General features: G+C 35.0%; 4 protein-coding genes and 1 non-coding gene across 6 annotated transcripts; 3 read left to right on the plus strand and 2 right to left on the minus strand.

The window, feature by feature from the left end:
• Positions 1–3,073: 3,073 nt before the first annotated feature.
• On the minus strand, positions 3,074–4,366 carry LOC130720044 (uncharacterized). The gene is made up of 2 exons (XM_057570626.1): positions 3,625–4,366; positions 3,074–3,531 (listed from the first exon to the last, which is right to left on the minus strand). Exons 1-2 carry the CDS (start codon positions 4,364–4,366, stop codon positions 3,074–3,076), a joined length of 1,200 nt encoding a protein of 399 aa, XP_057426609.1.
• A 297-nt stretch (positions 4,367–4,663) lies between these two features.
• Positions 4,664–6,333, minus strand: LOC130720045 (L10-interacting MYB domain-containing protein-like). Its single transcript, XM_057570628.1, has 3 exons — positions 6,315–6,333; positions 5,377–5,609; positions 4,664–5,287 (listed from the first exon to the last, which is right to left on the minus strand). The coding sequence occupies exons 1-3, from the start codon at positions 6,331–6,333 to the stop codon at positions 4,664–4,666; spliced, it is 876 nt and encodes a 291-aa protein (XP_057426611.1).
• A 1,067-nt stretch (positions 6,334–7,400) lies between these two features.
• Positions 7,401–13,090, plus strand: LOC130717587 (serine/threonine-protein kinase PBS1). 2 transcript variants are annotated; one of them, XM_057567870.1, is made up of 5 exons: positions 7,401–7,759; positions 8,252–8,517; positions 9,067–9,256; positions 11,795–12,186; positions 12,292–13,090. In XM_057567870.1, the coding sequence occupies exons 1-5, from the start codon at positions 7,651–7,653 to the stop codon at positions 12,745–12,747; spliced, it is 1,413 nt and encodes a 470-aa protein (XP_057423853.1). In that variant the 5' UTR covers positions 7,401–7,650; the 3' UTR covers positions 12,748–13,090. The 2 variants fall into 2 exon arrangements, with proteins under 2 accessions (XP_057423853.1, XP_057423854.1); XM_057567871.1 differs by having other exon boundaries at positions 7,402–7,759; positions 8,255–8,517.
• Positions 13,091–14,741: 1,651 nt separating this feature from the next.
• Positions 14,742–14,813, plus strand: TRNAQ-UUG (transfer RNA glutamine (anticodon UUG)). Its single transcript has one exon. It is a non-coding gene; the product is annotated as a tRNA-Gln (tRNA).
• Positions 14,814–14,889: 76 nt separating this feature from the next.
• On the plus strand, positions 14,890–16,093 carry LOC130717588 (delta(3,5)-Delta(2,4)-dienoyl-CoA isomerase, peroxisomal). The gene is made up of 2 exons (XM_057567872.1): positions 14,890–15,592; positions 15,722–16,093. Exons 1-2 carry the CDS (start codon positions 14,941–14,943, stop codon positions 15,910–15,912), a joined length of 843 nt encoding a protein of 280 aa, XP_057423855.1. The 5' UTR covers positions 14,890–14,940; the 3' UTR covers positions 15,913–16,093.
• Positions 16,094–17,131: the final 1,038 nt, after the last annotated feature.

The following is a 17,131-nucleotide window of genomic DNA, read 5'->3' on the forward strand; positions in this document are numbered from 1 at the left end:
TAGAAATGATATCTCTTAAATGAAAAATTAATTCATTTAAAGCTCGCTAACTTTCAGTTTCTATGGTAATTCAGTTGTGTGCTATCAATATGCTTTTATGGAAATATATACATAGTTTGTTTTAGAAAGCTGAAATTTCATTAAAAGGGTTAACCACAGACTGCATGGAATTATCTGTTGGAACTTGAAAGGTATCTCATTTGTTAGTGTTAAAAATATGTTTTGTATTTGTTGTGTTTGGCTTTGGTTAATGCATTTATTGATGTTTGTTTTCTAGATTTTTTAATTTTTATGATTTATCCATTGTCGACTTGGATGTTTTACTCTCATTGACAGGTTCATATGAATCTCTTAATGTGAATAAAGCTGAATTCCATCGAAAAATAAGATAACACTACTTTGAAAAATAAGATAACACTACTTTAAGTTGAATTCCATCGAATCTAAATCGTGGTGTGCTCAAGTGTACCATGTCGAAGTCATACAATTTATTTCCAGTTCATGTACTCAGTTTTGACCGGCTAGAGCTGGTTTTGCGTCTCCTTCGAACCTCTTTGTCCGGATTTAAATATAATTAAGTCTACTTATAAATTATATTGTTATAAATATTAATTAAATATTTTTTAGTTGCAGCATTAATTTAATTTTAAATTTAAAAAATGAATAATATAAATATATGTGGTATGGTGAGATCTGAGTAATAATAAAATAAGGAATCATGATTAGATTAAATTAATCGTAATTTTTTCAACGAAATTAATGATTTAGATCCCGTGCATCGCACGGGTATAATCACTAGTTCATATCAAATTATAAAATCGGTCATCTTTCAGATTCTTAGAATCAAATGATACTGTTGCACATGTGATTAGCCTGCTGCAGGACTCGGCAAAAAAACTACCCCTGAAGATGATTTCCTAAAACATAATGATGGAAAAACCATTGAGCAACTCAAAGATCTTGCTGAGGTATACTCTTGACTTTACAATTCAATAATAATTTTTATTCCATATTTAGTTTCAACATATAGTACAAGTTTTTATCTTCGAATTTAATTTTGCAGAAGTCCTATTGTGTTGTTCTTGGTACTGTTACCCTGCGTGCAAATGTAGCAAGAAGGTATATCTTTCTGCCGGAATGTATTTTTGTGAGCCATGTAATCGTCACGTTGTTTCTCCGGCTCACAAGTTAGACTACAACTTCGTGTGATGGATTCAAAAGATACTGCTACCTTCGTCATTTTTTATCAGGAGGCTACTGCGCTTCTATGCAAATCTTGTGCAGATCTGCTTGAAACTACTGTACGTATATTTTTGGTAGCGTATGATTCAATTTAGAATTTATGTGTATATTATTAACAAGTTTTTAATATTTTTTTCCACAATTGCAGGTTCTAATCCTTTAACAATTCCCACGGAAATTTTGAATTTCATTGACAGGACCTTTTTATTCAAGATTGAAGTCGCAAATAGTTTCCATTCTAAGTTTGAGAAATCATACTGTGTCAAAAAACTTTGTGCTGATCAAAAAATTATTAAACAATTCAGAGCGGTAATGACCTTCCTGCCTGTAATTAGTTTACCTTAATATGACATTGGTGGGCTAAACAACGTTTTCTATTTCACATTTTTAAGTTGGTCTATTCACATATATTCTTGAACTTATTCTCTGTTGTACAGATATTATACAAATATAAACTAAATCGTCGTGCAACGCACGGGTAAAAACACTAGTTGAGCTAGAAATAGTATTAATTATTTAGGAACGGATGAAATATTTTATACACATGTTTATTTTAAGAATTTTAAAATCCGGTGTATCAAAAAAAATTACAAAACTAATCATAAAAACGACAACAAATCAATATTACAAGCATAAACATCACCACACACACACACATTTGTTGCAAATATTTGTACTAGTAAAATTTGTTAATTTAGCAAAGAAATTGATACTCTACAATAGGGGTGAACATGGGCCGGGTAGATCCAATGAACCCGTCCAACCCAATCCGATCCAATAGAAAAAATGCGGGTTGGATCGGGTAATCGGGTTAATCGGATGAATTTTACTACAACCCAACCAAGTTCGGATCGGATTTCGGATTCAGTTCAAATCCATCCAACCCAACCCAGAATCCATACATATAATAATAATTTTTTTTTTATAATTTTACTCATACTTGGAGTGCTAGTGTCAGAGTGATGACTTTTTGAAACTTTGAAACTTAAGTATTTGTAGTTATTTGTCATATTTGAACTTAGAGTATTTGTTCGTAATTATTTGTTACATGTCTATATATATTATTTGGCATGTTTGAGACATCTAAGTTCTAGGTGTCATGACATGACATTTAGTGTTGTTTTTCACTTTTTAGGTACTATTTATGTTAGATTGTTTCATGTCATTTGGTAATGAAGTTTTATGTTTTCATGATATTTGACTATGTGTGTGTTTGGATCAGCGTTAGCAGAATTGGATCTGAGCAGAATTGGATCTGGACTGAATTGGATCTGGTAAACGTGAGTTTGAGTGATGTGATTTATGTTTGGATACATTTATCAGGAATTGATTTTCGTAGTAGAATTTTGTTTGGATAACCTTGATTTGATTTGATTTTGATTGTATAATGACCAAAATGGGTATGAATACTTAAATCATTATATAAGGCTTGCATCATTTTTTCAAGTTTATATTAGTATGAGTTAATTTAAAATTTAAATTCAATAAATTAATTAATATATATATATATATGAATATTAAAATTAATTTCATTAAATTAATAATAATATATGAATGCATACTACTAAAAACTTTTACAAAGGCACAGGAACATGGAGCTGCGACAATATTCAAAGGCACCCAGCTACATGAAAATTTCTTTCTCTCCAATCCTTCCCTGCCCAGGAACAATATGTGAATGTATATATACTACTAAAAACTTTCAAATGATATGAATTGGACAATAATAATTATCAAATTAACATACAAGCAAATATAAAGTAGTCAATAAAAAGCACAATGAGAAATATAAATTATAGTGCATTACAATTTAAACCAAATAACTAGGATCCTAGTTAATGTTTTTGGACATTACAATTTGATCTCTAATGGTGTCTCGAACATGATCCATCTCTGGTGAGGAAGATATGCTTAGAACCGGTGAGGACTCCAAGTTAACATCACCGTGTTGATTAGGACCATTTGTGTCAACAATTATGTTCTCATCTTCATAGTGATTGAAGTCAATATCCATCTCAGAGTGCCTCCTAATAAAGTTGTGTATAGCCATGGTTGCACAAACTAGTTGAACTTGTGTTTCAATTTTGTACTTAGGCATCTTCCGCAGAATTGCAAACCTATTCTTCCAAACACCAAATGTTCTTTCTATTGTGCACCTTAAGCTTGAGTGATAATAATTGAATACCTCATTGTGATTTGAAAATCCAGATTGACGCCTAAAATCAGGAAGATGATAGCGCTCACATCTATAGGGTCCAAGGAAGCCCTTTGGTGTTGGGTATCCAGCATCTACCAAGTAATATTTTCATGAAAAGGAGAAAATGCTTAGATGATTTTCTCACATAAGAGCGAAATTAGTTACAACCATATAAAGGAACTCACCAGTGGGAGGATGTGGGAAGTTCATGCTAGGATTTGTGATAGCTTGGTCAAAAACACGAGCGTCATGAGCAGTACCCTCCCATCCAGGTAACACAAAAGTAAAGCACATGTTCCAATCACATACAACCATTATATTTTGGGTGGGATGTCCTTTTCTTCCAATAAATCTTGCTTGATCACTAGGAGAAACCACACATGGAATATGTGTACCATCAATTGCTCCTATAGCATTCTTGAAAAATGGCCAATAACGTTGATCATTTCGAAGTTTTGTTTGACTATCTCGAAACATATGATCGTGTGGCTTAATGTATGCAATTGACAACTTAAGACAAGCAGTTAGTACATTATGGAAATGTCTACTCACAGTTTCTCCTGAGTGTTGAAACATTTCTTGAGTCAATCTATTACCTACCCCATGACCAACAATGTTTAAGAATATTCCAACCATCTCCTCAACCCCCACATGAGTGGTGGGCTTCAGACCATGCCCAACTAATTCTGTGCAAAGTTGATGGAATATGTGTTTTTCCATCCGAAACATTTGATAGCAACGAATCGGATGACCTTGCAAAATTTTTCGAACCCATGAATGACCTGTTTGATCACCATCACTACATGGCTCTTTACACAAATGATGAATTGCATACTGACCAATAAGTGCACTCACACAATAAGCTTCTTGCATAATCTGCTCATCTTCATTGGTATCAAGCTCAACTATTTCTTTCCATTTATTCATTTTAGGTCATAATCACCTGTACAACATAATTCATATTATAACATAATCTTATATGAGACAATAGACAACAAAGTCATTCACTAATCCACAACAAAGAAAATATATAACAAAGTCATAAGTAGTTCAACATAAAGAGAGTACACAACAAAGTCACAACTAGTTCAACATAAAGAGAGTACACAAGAAAGACACATCTAGTTCACAATAAGAGATTACATAACAAAGATAATTCATGACAAAGTCATTTTCAACTTCTTTCAAGATAGCTCATAACTAGTCCTACATAGTCATAAATGGCTACGGGTTATTTGCAGCAACCTTAAGCCAATGCAACCTTTTCTCCTCTAAACCTCGCAATGCAACAAACACATCCCTAGCTGGCTTGTGCATCATTAGTAGGCAACATTTGGTATGAAACTCAAGGTCAGTTGAAACTTCTTTGATGGTTTGCAGCTCTCCTAAAACTTCACCAATGGATGAATTGTCCACTGCATCATTGCGTGACTTGCATGTTTCCGCAATCACGTTGACAGCATCTGCTATCCTTGAGGATGCAATTGAATTTTTCTTACTCTTTCCCTTTTCAGAATAACTAACTCTCTTTCTCTTTTCTCCAGTCCTTTGGCTCTCAACCCCTTGACTCACATTTCCTTGTGAACTATTTAAATTAATACCAGCTAAACCATTTGTGGCTCCAACACTGTCATCTTCACTATCACCTGAGCCTTCCTCTCTACTAGGACCAAGATTCTCTAGGGATGGGCGATATCCATCATTAGCATCTTGAACCCCATTAGGGAGTACCCCTGATGAGGGTGCCCATGCATGCTCACCAGTTGCCACAACATCTCTGTAAAGTATAGTCAAGTCATGAGCAAATGGAAGTCCCTTCTCTCTATATTTTTCATAATCTGGGTTTTCCTGCATGTTCCAATAATCTAGTTATAAAAGGGAAACACTAAATTTAAATTTCAGACTTGCAAATTTTCACAAATACTATCATTACATACCATGATCTTCCTCTCCCACCACTCATCTGGTGCATCAAAAGTGTGTCTCACATGATCCCATCCTAAGCCTGTTTCTTTGCCACATATTTGATACCATATTCGCCAATCCCTTCTCAAATTATCATACCTATTTTTCAACTTAACCTTGTCATAGTTCCTTCCACTTGACTCATTAAATTGTTTTTCAATTCCTATCCACCCTTTCTTGGTAAAGCTAGTACCTTGGCGCTCTCCTTTGACCACTTAAAACTTTATAAAAATAAATCTAAAGCTACTGCTATCATTTTAACTCGTATCTATTACTAACCACTGTTTTTGTAAATGTAATATGAAACAAACAGAAATATAACCACTGTTTTTATACAATATTTGTGCAGTATAGAAGAAAGAAACAATTGCACAAAAACTAACAATTTTCTAACATGCTTAAACAAAATATGGGGACCATCAAATGAAGTTTTGGAGACCAGCCAAAATTTGGGGACTAATTATTTAACTAAAAGTTCTATAGAGCTAAGGGGGAAAAAAAGACATATTGAAAAGATCCACACTACGGGTACACACTAGCAGCATGGTAAACAAAAAATGAATAGCAAGAGAGAGACACACATATCATTAAGGATTGGTATATATGTACTGACATTATATTTTAGGGTTAATCCTCTAATTGGTCCCTGTGGTTGTGTGGCCGTCTGAAATTAGTCCCTCCCGTAAAATCTAAGTCCTCGTGTTTGAAAAAGTGTGTGTAGCAGGTCCTCGCCGGAGGGACTAATTTCCACACACTTTCCAAACATGAGGACTTAAATTTTACGGGAGGGACTAATTTCAGACGGCCACACAACCACAGGGACCAATTAGATGATTAACCCTATATTTTATTATAACTTGAAAAATTACTATTTTATAAATATTATTAAGTGCGGGACCCACCATCTCACCATAGCCCCCCACCGCCATAACCATGGAAAGAAAGAAAAAAGTTGCAGAAAAATTTGTGCAGAGAATGGGCAATGAGGGAAAACTTTATTTTTGTTCATAATTGAGTCTTTGAATCGATTAGAGGAGACGCAGAAGCAACAAGGACGAGCATCAAGGGGACGTGAGTCTAGAAGGTTAAACGTGAGTTTGATATTTTCACCCAAACATGAAAAAATATCACAGATCCACGTTTTGCCAACATGACGTGATTCTAGCTCTCCCAGACACAGAACCAAACAGGCCCTATATGTCATTTATGTGGTATTATTTCATGCTATTTGGTATAACTTTTTGTGTCATTTTCATGTTATTTAGTATTATAACATATTTAGTATTTTTTATAACTTTTCTGAATTTATAATAATATTTTCAAGATTTATTTAATATTTCAGATATATTATTATTTTAATATAGTGACCCAATCAATCCATCCAACCCAATCCGAACTTCATCGGGTTGGTTCGGATCGGGTCTGAAGAAGAAATTCGTGAAATCCAACCCAATCCAACCCAGACAATTTTGATCGGTTCGGACTTTATTTTGACCAAAACTCATCCAACCTAACCCATGTGCACCCCTACTCTACAACTACCAAAGTAAGACACCAAATTGATAAGTCGTAAATATATCCAAGCAGCCCACACTTAAAAATTGAACTCCGCCACGGCCCACAGGGATGAACAGGTTCAATCTCTTGGGTTTGTCATTGGAAAACATATATACTCCTTCACATTTAAAGTTCCTTTTGAATAGTGTAGACTCTAAAAAGCAACACACAAGTAATTTCAGAGGTAAAACAGTCACAAGTATGCAATGACATGAACGATACGATTGTGATAGAATTTTTAAAAAATAATATAGATTTGAACTAAAATGAGAGTGTCGTACAATAATTTATTGAGTTACTAAAAAGCTCTTTACAAAAATGGTGATTACCGAAATATCTTGTTTTATAGAATTAAGTAACTTAACCTAAATGATAGTAATTTAATAATATTTGACTATGTTCGGTATCGTGTTTAAAAAAAAGGCGTGAAATAGAGATATTAGAGGATGGGATCCATTCCCAATTAAAGTCTTGCTCTTGCTCCTGTTTATATTCTATCCATCCAAATCCATCCATACCTCTTCCTTCCTGGTCTTGTTAGTATAACACAACTCAACTAGTTGTAAGCAAGCACAGCACAGCACAAAAGCAAAACCATTTTTTAAAAATAAATCACAGAATCTCTTTGTTTGTTTTAGAATTGGAAGATGAGCCCTTGATTCCGTGTCTGTGTCTGCGTTTGATTCCGAATGGGTTGTTTTTCGTGTTTCGATTCCAAGGAGGATGAGAAGCTCAATCCTAATCCGACCCACCAAATCCATGATCATAATCATATTTCCAGATTACCCTCTGCCTCTGGTTAGTTCTTTTTTTTTTTTTTTAACTTGTGAAATAAAATAGTATTATATATTTATATCCAATCCAATCTAAGTAAACTCAACTCAACTCAACTCATCTAGTTGATTGATCTGATCTGATGATGATGATGATGATGATGATGATGATGATGATGATGATTATGATTATGATGATTATGTTGTTGTCGATGTTTGTTAGGTTACAATTCCGATGATGATTATTTACGAGTGTTGAGTGAAATTAATATGAAATCAGATCCTGTATTGTATGTATCTTAGTTGTTGACCATAAGTTACTAATTATTGACGAAGCAATCAGGGATAGGATCATCTGAATCAAGCAGGCTAGCCTTCACTCATGTCATGACTGCTGCTCCTAATTCATTCAATTCAATTCAATTCAATTCACGGTGATTCATGGTCACGCAGCACAGCTTTGTTTCGTTTAACCTAATTGTGTCTGTCTGTTGTTGTTTTGTATTGCATTGCATAGCAGGAGTAGACAAGCTACGCCCAACAAGTAATGGAGCCTCCAAAAGGGAATTGCCAGCACCTGGCCTCAAGGACAAAGACAAGGACAAGGACAAGGACAAGGACAAAGACAAGGACAAGGACGGACTTGCAGCTGTCCAAATTGCCGCTCAAACTTTTACTTTCCGTGAACTTGCAGCTGCTACCAAAAACTTCAGACCCCAGTCCTTTATAGGGGAAGGTGGTTTTGGAAGGGTCTACAAGGGGCGCCTCGAAACCACTGCCCAGGTACGTAAACCTTTCTATCATTTCCTCTTATTTTTTCACTACTCTTCAATAATATCCAAAAATAGAAAACCAAACAACATGGTGTTTTTCCCCATATTTTCCCTTGCCCTTTTGTATGCTTGTCTCACCACTGCACTATCTCCATTTTGATTTTTAAAGGACACAATTTGCCTCTCCCCCTTGTTCATAGTTTCACAATATTGTTCTTATCATCACTGGAAACAGTGGTAAACTAGGAAATAATGGTATGCAACTAATGAAAAATAATAATTGTGGCAGCCCCGAGGAGGACAATGAACTAATGGATAATAATAATTGTTCATATTTTTTGCTTAATGTTTCCTTCTCTATCTTATATAGTATAACATTTTCTCAACTCACCATGCTCTTGTTTCTGCTTCTCACTCAGTTTGCAACTTCAATGTTTGCCAACTTTTATTCGTAAATTTGTCTTTTGTTTTTGTTTAGAAGATAAATCTTAAGAGTTTTAGTTTGGTTGAGGCTTCCAGTGTCTATTGACTCCTGACAGTTGTTCATTTATCTCTACAGGTTGTTGCTGTTAAACAGTTGGACAGAAATGGTCTCCAGGGTAATCGGGAATTTCTTGTTGAGGTTCTCATGCTTAGTCTTCTACACCACCCTAACCTTGTGAATCTCATTGGATACTGTGCGGATGGAGACCAACGCCTCCTGGTTTATGAATTTATGCCACTGGGATCATTGGAAGACCACCTTCATGGTATGGTTGTGATCTACACCTCTGGATTCTGTGGGAATTTCTTTGTTTTAGTTGAGTTTTTTTTCATACACTAAGAAATGGGATGGGATATTAGTATTCTTCATTAGAAATGTACTGAACCCCAGGATGAGTAGCTAATACATTTAAAAATGAAATTAAAATCTCATCAATATCCCTTATGTCTTTTACAATACTAGTATAAGGAGCATGTCACAAGACAAGACATTATCTGAAGTTTCATATTTCTGAGAAAAGACTTAAGGTAAAATGGTACATTATCTTACATCAATGGTGAAATTATGGTACAGTGTAAATTACCACTATGTATTTTGCAATACTGAAAAACATAATTGAAAGATCCAAAGAAAAAAGCTGTGCTAAGGTTAAATCATGTAGTAGCTGGTGTATTCTAGGACTGACTTTGACTTTCTCTTTTAGAATATCACTTCTTGTCAGTTAGTTGGTTGTGCTTGTTGGAATGCAGGGTAGTCATGGTTAAGATGTTCTTAATCAGCATTTAGAGTGAGCGAGTGTTGTTTGTTTTTCTTACATTCTTGAAGGTGATAAGAAAATTTCCGTCTTGGTAATTTTAATTATTCCACAACTTTTAGTCTTGAACTTATTATGGTTACAGGCAATTGTCTGTGGGTTTTTTGCTCTTATATAGGAACACCTATGCAGCTATGCTCATTATGTTATGAGCTTTTAGTTGTTATTTTCTGTGCCTTGCCTCTATGATGTATATGGTTATAGCCAAGTCTCACATAGAAGTAATAAAATTTTGGGCAACAGTACGATACGACATGGCCATGATTCATGTCTTGAGATTGCTGCTTGCTCAACAAATATTCTGTAGCATTGATCAGGATAATTTCATGTGGTTTTCCTCAATCCTCATTATTTTGTGCTTATTAGTTTCTGTGCCAATAAGAGGCAACTATAAATAAAATTTAAATTTAAATTTTGCTGTTATATAACTTGTTAGCATTTCTATTTTCATATTCACTCCCCCCCCCCCCCTCTCTCGTCTCAACCATCGTCAACCTGGGTCACTTTCATCTCTCAACTCTCCAGCTCTCTCTGCTATAGACCTTTCTATATCTGCCGGCTCTTGCTCTTCTTTTTTATCTGAAGTAGCAAAACTCTAAACATTTGGTCTTTGTTTTGGGCCTTCTCGTGAAATACAACCTCTTTGATCTTGGAGTTTTGGGTATACAAGATCTTTGGGTTTAGGGTTCCCTATAAACTTTCCTATTTCCTTTATATTTTCTTCTTTTCATAATCACTATGAAGTATACAATAGATATTGAATAATATACTTGAATTGTATCATTACACTTTTTATGTTATAGTATATACTTCTTTATATTTTTGGTAGGATCTTATGATTTGTGTTAGGATCCTTTTGATTTACAATCTTTCACTTACCTCCCTCTCAATCCTAAGTAGGAACTTGATTTTGACAACCTTGATTGTTGTTGTATATTAAGTGAGGCAGCGGTGATCATTGGGGCTAAGCTTTTGGATTAGAGGTAAGACTTTTGATAGAGAAAACTAAATATCAGCTCAGTCTGAATAGAAGTAGGAGGGCCAAAGGCTCCTTCCGAAATTTCATATAAGAATAAAATAAAAAATTTACATTTAAAAAGTTTTAAATGAAAAGTGAAGGATATTTTTTAAATGAGTTAAACCTGTATATATATATATATATATATATATATATATATGTTTCTTTCGAAGGCCAAGCATGGCCTAATTATATTCAGACCTGGGCGTGAAAGAATTAATTGGAATTTCTACAGTGAAGATATTTCATTGGTTGTTTTAGCCTTCTGATTTGCCAACTCATTTTACTAGAGATGTATGCAGGGGTGAATAAAGTGTGATATTAAGTGCATTGACAATGTAGGATCTTGAACCTGAACATTAATAGAATTTCTTGGTTGAAAGAATAAAAAATGGAGGTAACTATTGTGTATTCATTGAAGTCCTTGAAATTGCAATATTGTGGTATTATAAAATAGTGGACTTTAAAAGTCTATACCTAATGACTAATGAAACTTCCAAACCATCAATTTAGCTAGAAGGACGGAGCAATTCATCTTAAACTCCTCAGGGCTCCATTTTTTCTCCTTCAAGAGAGACATAGAGAGAAGAATGAACATGTCACTCTGGAAGATTTATTTATCAATGATTATGCATATATATGTTATGTAGTGGCTGATGAAATCTAATAATTTTTCCTGAACAAGCCTATTCAATTTAGTGGGGAGCCTAGCCTTTCCATGTTAATTGTCTTAATTCCAATTTACAGAAAAGGAATGCTATACATATTTTAATCATTGTATTGTCTTCTAGAGGTGTTTCCATTTTATCTTGTAATCATATTTGTCTTCTGATGATTGAGGAGTGTCTGTAAACTCTGGGAAGGATGGAGAATAAACGCTGTGGTTATCACATTACAGTCTTCTTGATCATCATGTTATCTTTTATCTTTGATAACTAATGTTTAATCATTGTTTATTGACTCGTGTGCAGATCTTCCCCCTGATAAGGAGCCCTTAGATTGGAACACTAGGATGAAAATAGCTGCTGGTGCTGCAAAAGGATTGGAATACCTACATGACAAGGCAAATCCTCCAGTCATTTATAGGGACTTCAAGTCATCTAATATATTACTTGAGGAAGGTTTTCATCCAAAGCTTTCTGACTTTGGTCTAGCAAAGCTTGGTCCTGTTGGTGACAAATCACATGTTTCCACCCGTGTCATGGGAACTTATGGTTACTGTGCTCCTGAGTATGCTATGACTGGGCAACTGACAGTGAAGTCTGATGTATATAGTTTTGGGGTAGTATTTTTGGAGCTGATTACTGGCCGTAAAGCCATTGACAGCACTCTGCCCCATGGAGAACAAAACCTTGTCACATGGGTAGTCCTCTAATCTTTTCTTTTCATTTTAAGTTAGATTGGCATGCATCAACTTGTGCATACATAACAATGGAGCGGTAATGGTGGTTATGTGTGTTTTGAACAGGCACGCCCATTGTTCAATGACCGCAGGAAGTTTCCAAAGTTGGCAGATCCCCGGCTGCAGGGGCGGTATCCCATGCGCGGTCTTTACCAAGCTCTAGCTGTGGCATCAATGTGCATTCAAGAGCAGGCAGCAGCACGTCCTCTGATTGGTGATGTCGTGACGGCACTCTCTTACCTGGCCAATCAGGCTAATGACATTAACAATGCTGGGCATGATAAAAGGAGCAGAGATGATAAAGGTGGCAGAATATTGAAAAATGATGAAGGTGGAGGATCTGGAAGAAGATGGGATTTGGAAGGATCGGAGAAAGATGACTCCCCACGTGAAACTGCGAGGATATTAAACAGGGATCTTGATAGGGAACGTGCTGTAGCTGAAGCCAAGATGTGGGGAGAGAACTGGAGGGAAAAAAGACGACAAAGTGTGCAGGGCAGTTTTGATGGTTCTAATGCCTAGTTTCCATTGTGCAAATCCCAGCACCGTCTTTTTATCTTAGTTGCGGCCATGCAATGCAAGGTGGAAATTTTTGGGAGCTTTCTTTTGGCTGATTTAGGGCAAGTCTGGATAACCAATTTGGCCATTTACCGGGTTCTCATTTGTTTACAAAATCTGTCTGCTGGCCATTTCTTGTGGCTGCTACGAAACATAATGAACCTGGTACCAAAATCTTTCTAACTAAGCCTTTCATGCACTTTGTTATGTATTTTGCCTCATTGACACGAGTATATTGGAGTTGGACAGTGTACATTATTTGCTAGAACTAGGAGTGTCAAGGTTATATGACTGGCGTTTTCAAAAATGCTGCGGCAAAAACACTAAAGGATAAATTACTTGTTCCATCTCGCTTTAGGTTTTGTTTGAGCTGAAGTGAGAGATTCCACGTCTTCATGCTAACCTCAGAAGTTAGCAATAAATTTTTAATTAAACTAACTCGCAATTTTCTTTAACTCATTCTTCTACTTTAACAGCAAAATTAAAAGTTGAATAACAACAATAAAATTTGTATGAATAAATCCTTAATTTGGTCATTATATGAATTATCATGGCATAATATTAAATTTTATTAAAAGTTGAAGAGTTAATATATAAGAATGGGGTTTGTCTAAATGAACCTAGATAAAAGTCGTGGTTAAATCACCATAGTCCTAGCTGGACCAATTATATTTAAGATAAATGATAAAACATGAAATTTCTAATCCACTTATCAATAAAAAAATGATGCAATAATCATCACTTCTCTTCTAGTAATTTTTTGAATAATATTAGACATTGCTTATATAAACACTTCTTTTTTGTATTCTTTTAGTTTGTAGCTTATCTTTCTAATACGAGGAGCACTATTTAGTGTGAATTTTAACTTGAAGAAACGCAAAATGGTTAAAACTTCCAAATTGGCAGACGGTACATATGTAGTATTCCGTTTCGGGCGATAGAAGTCTTCATAAAAATAAGTGTTTCTCTTCTATTACACTTGCTTGATGGTAATGTTGATTCACGCCTCAAATTTGCTTCTAATTTTTTTTTCCTTTCTTTTTTGGATTATTAAATAACCGTGAGATGAGGGGACAATCATTAAAACTTGAAGAGTATGTTAGAGAAATCTATTTTTTGGTATTACATTTGGAAAACAAAGGTCCTATCAGGTTAGAGAAATCATTTAAAAGAGTTTGTTAAAGTTTCTAACATTTAAATCTTAACTTGCAAGTAGTATATCATGTACAATTTGCACGGTATTATATAAAATATAGAAAACATTGAATTAAAATATACTTTAATTAAAAAATATTTATTTCAATAGTTTAAAAATAAATTTAATGTCCAATTATTGATATTTATTTTTTTAATAATTAATTACAGATATTATATTATAGTTAATATTTAATTGAAGAAACTTTGATATTTGATTAAGGAAAGTATTTTTTTATTGAGTTGTTAATTAAGGAATAATTGATTTAATTTTATGTGAAAAATTTAGATATATGTTATAATATGAAAATAATAAGTGACCTCATGAAAAATAGAGTATCCATTCTGAAAATGAAACGTGCAAGATGCTACATTTTCCATTAAATAACAAGTTTGAGGCTATTCAATAATTTATACTACCTCCGTTCCTTATTAACTGTTCACTGAAGAAAAAAATTGTTCCTATATATCTGTCAATTTAGTTTCAAGAGAGCGTTAATTGATGTTTTTTCAAGAAATGCCCTTACAGAAACAATAAATAAATAAAGATAAAATACATTTTAAAGGGTGAAATAGGAAAACAAATAATACTTTTATGAAAATCAACACAATTAATTACTTTACTTAATTTGTGTGAATCTTCTCTTCGGGGATAGATATATTGGAATTGAGGTAGTAATAGATTAATAGTAAATTGAAATAACGTGCTAAAAGATTAATAGTAAATTGAAATAACGTGCTAATAGCGACATCATCATGTAGTTGGTTCTATGGTGTAGTGGTTAGCACTCTGGACTTTGAATCCAGCGACCTGGGTTCGACTCCCGGTAGGACCTTTTGTTCTTTTAGAATCAATTAATTAATTAAATTATTGTTTTTGTTTGAACGTCAATTAATTAAATTCTGTGCTCTGCTATATGAAATTGTTGAGAGACAGAAGATAAGGCAAGGCAGGCAATAATAATGGAAGTGAAATACAAAACCCTAGAAATTGTCCCAAAATCTGGTTCTGGTTCTGGTTCTGGTTCTGGTTCTGGTTCTGGTGTGTGGTATCTTACATTGAATCGTCCCTCACAACGCAACGCCCTTTCCGATGATTTCTTCTGTGAGTTCCCAAAAGCCCTGTGTGCACTCGACCACAACCCCAACGTGAACGTCATCGTTTTATCCGGTGCTGGCAACCACTTTTGCTCCGGCATCGACCTTTCCCTTTTGAAATCTACATCTACTACTGGTGCCAATGGCGGCGAGAGTCTCCGGCGACAGATCCTGGCGATGCAAGATTCGTTGACGTCCCTGGAACGATGCAGGAAACCCGTCATTGCCAGTATACATGGAGCTTGCATCGGTGGTGGAATTGATATCATAACCGCCTGTGACATAAGGTTTTGTACGAAGGAGGCGTTTTTCTCGGTGAAGGAGGTGGATTTGGCCCTGGCGGCTGATCTGGGAACTCTTCAGAGGTTGCCCATGATTGTCGGTTTCGGCAACGCCATGGAGTTGGCTTTGACGGCTCGCAGGTTCTCAGGTTTGGAGGCCAAGGAGTTGGGTCTCGTTTCTCGGGCTTTCGATTCCAAACACGACCTAGACGAGGGCGTCTACCAGGTCGCTCAGGGTAAGTTTAATAAGTTACATACATACATACATACAGAGCAGCAAAATCTATCTATCTATCAATCTAGATTTCCTCATATTTTTAACTAAATCATCAATCATGTTATGTACATGATCCATCTTATGACAGCAATTGCTACCAAGTCTCCCCTTGCGCTTATTGGGACAAAAACTGTGTTGCTTAGAAGTAGGGACTTAACTGTGGATCAAGGCTTGGATTATGTTGCAACCTTGAATTCTGCCAGATTGTTATCTGCTGATTTAACTGAAGCAGTTATGGCACAGATGCAGAAGCGGAAGCCACTTTTTTCAAAGCTCTAAAGCGCCACCATGCATCACCTTTTGTTTCTTACTAAATACATCATATTCATATGTGAGACAGACTGAGATTTTCCTGTTTCTTTCTTTTTGCTTTGCTTTTGCTATGTCAAGAAATAAAAATCATGATATATATTCATTTGGATCACAGAGTTAAGTACTGCTCATCATTGATTTATTATTATACTCATTCTCTTATTCTACGCATGCATATTACGTATCTGTTGTCAATCACCAATTCTCTTCCCGGTCAAGGCATAGTCTATACAAGGCTCATTCTCTTCTAACCGGTTTTAGCAATCTGGTTTTTAAATTTTGGTTTAAGCATTTGGACCTCTAAAACTGAATATCTTCTAACAATTGACTTTCCCTATTCAGCTCTTCTTAGCAATTTGCTCTGCTCCTTCATTAACAATAGCCAAATGAACTTCTTGCTAGCAGTGAGAATAGGTTGGGTCTAGGTAGTCTATGAATAGGCTTGACGTACTTAAAAATCTTAAGGCCCGAGTCTGGTCTGTTACCTATCGTAATTTTGTTGTTGTTGAATTTGGTATGACCTGAAATGAAAGTATGACTCGGCATGGTAACCTATTTAAATGTTTGTTTTGTGATAAGATTTTTACATATCTCAACAAACTTATTTTTAAAGAGACTAGTAAATTTATATGCTAACAATAAATAGTACTACTAAAAGAAATATTTCTATAAACAGGCTAACTATGCTAGTCCCTTAGGTTTACAAGGTTGTTTGAATGGCCCGAGGGACCTTGCTAAGCTTTTAAAAAAGTTTAGGTTTTATTTATCATTAATTTGGTTTGATCTGACCTTTGCAAGATGTTACATGTCCTATTCTCATCCTTATTATTGATGAGTACTGTTCACCTTACCAAACATCAACCTTCCTCTTTTGATTCATGCTAGACATTCTCAACCTTAATCTAAGCATCCCAAAGTCTTGGAACTAATTGTAGCAGCTACAAATGTGACATCTTTAACCACAGTCAATTCAAGTAGTTAGATTAACACCATTTGGTTATAAGTTTTCAGTTAAAACCTAATTTTTCAGCTTCTTGATAGCTTTTTAGCTGATTTTGTGCAATAATGTTGCATTCACACCCCTCTTTGGGGTGGAAAGAGGAGAGATAGGAAACTCACTCGCTTTTGTTAAAAACAAACTCACTTTAGCCTTTAGAGGAGCATTTTTACGGTGAAGAACAAGTCT

The sequence above is a fragment of the Lotus japonicus genome, chromosome 5 (assembly GCF_012489685.1).
Source record: "Lotus japonicus ecotype B-129 chromosome 5, LjGifu_v1.2".
Lineage (NCBI taxonomy): Eukaryota > Viridiplantae > Streptophyta > Magnoliopsida > Fabales > Fabaceae > Lotus > Lotus japonicus.

Coding starts and splice junctions, on each gene's coding strand:
- LOC130717587 (XM_057567870.1), top strand. CDS start 7,651: ATGGGTTGTTTTTCGTGTTTCGATTCCAAGGAGGATGAGAAGCTCAAT. Junction 7,760..8,251: donor CAGATTACCCTCTGCCTCTG/GTTAGTTCTTTT, acceptor TGCATTGCATAG/CAGGAGTAGACAAGCTACGC. Junction 9,257..11,794: donor ATTGGAAGACCACCTTCATG/GTATGGTTGTGA, acceptor ACTCGTGTGCAG/ATCTTCCCCCTGATAAGGAG.
- LOC130717588 (XM_057567872.1), top strand. CDS start 14,941: ATGGAAGTGAAATACAAAACCCTAGAAATTGTCCCAAAATCTGGTTCT. Junction 15,593..15,721: donor CGTCTACCAGGTCGCTCAGG/GTAAGTTTAATA, acceptor ATCTTATGACAG/CAATTGCTACCAAGTCTCCC.
- LOC130720045 (XM_057570628.1), bottom strand. Junction 5,288..5,376: donor GGTGGGAGAGGAAGATCATG/GTATGTAATGAT, acceptor TGGAACATGCAG/GAAAACCCAGATTATGAAAA.
- LOC130720044 (XM_057570626.1), bottom strand. CDS start 4,366: ATGAATAAATGGAAAGAAATAGTTGAGCTTGATACCAATGAAGATGAG. Junction 3,532..3,624: donor CTTCCCACATCCTCCCACTG/GTGAGTTCCTTT, acceptor ATTACTTGGTAG/ATGCTGGATACCCAACACCA.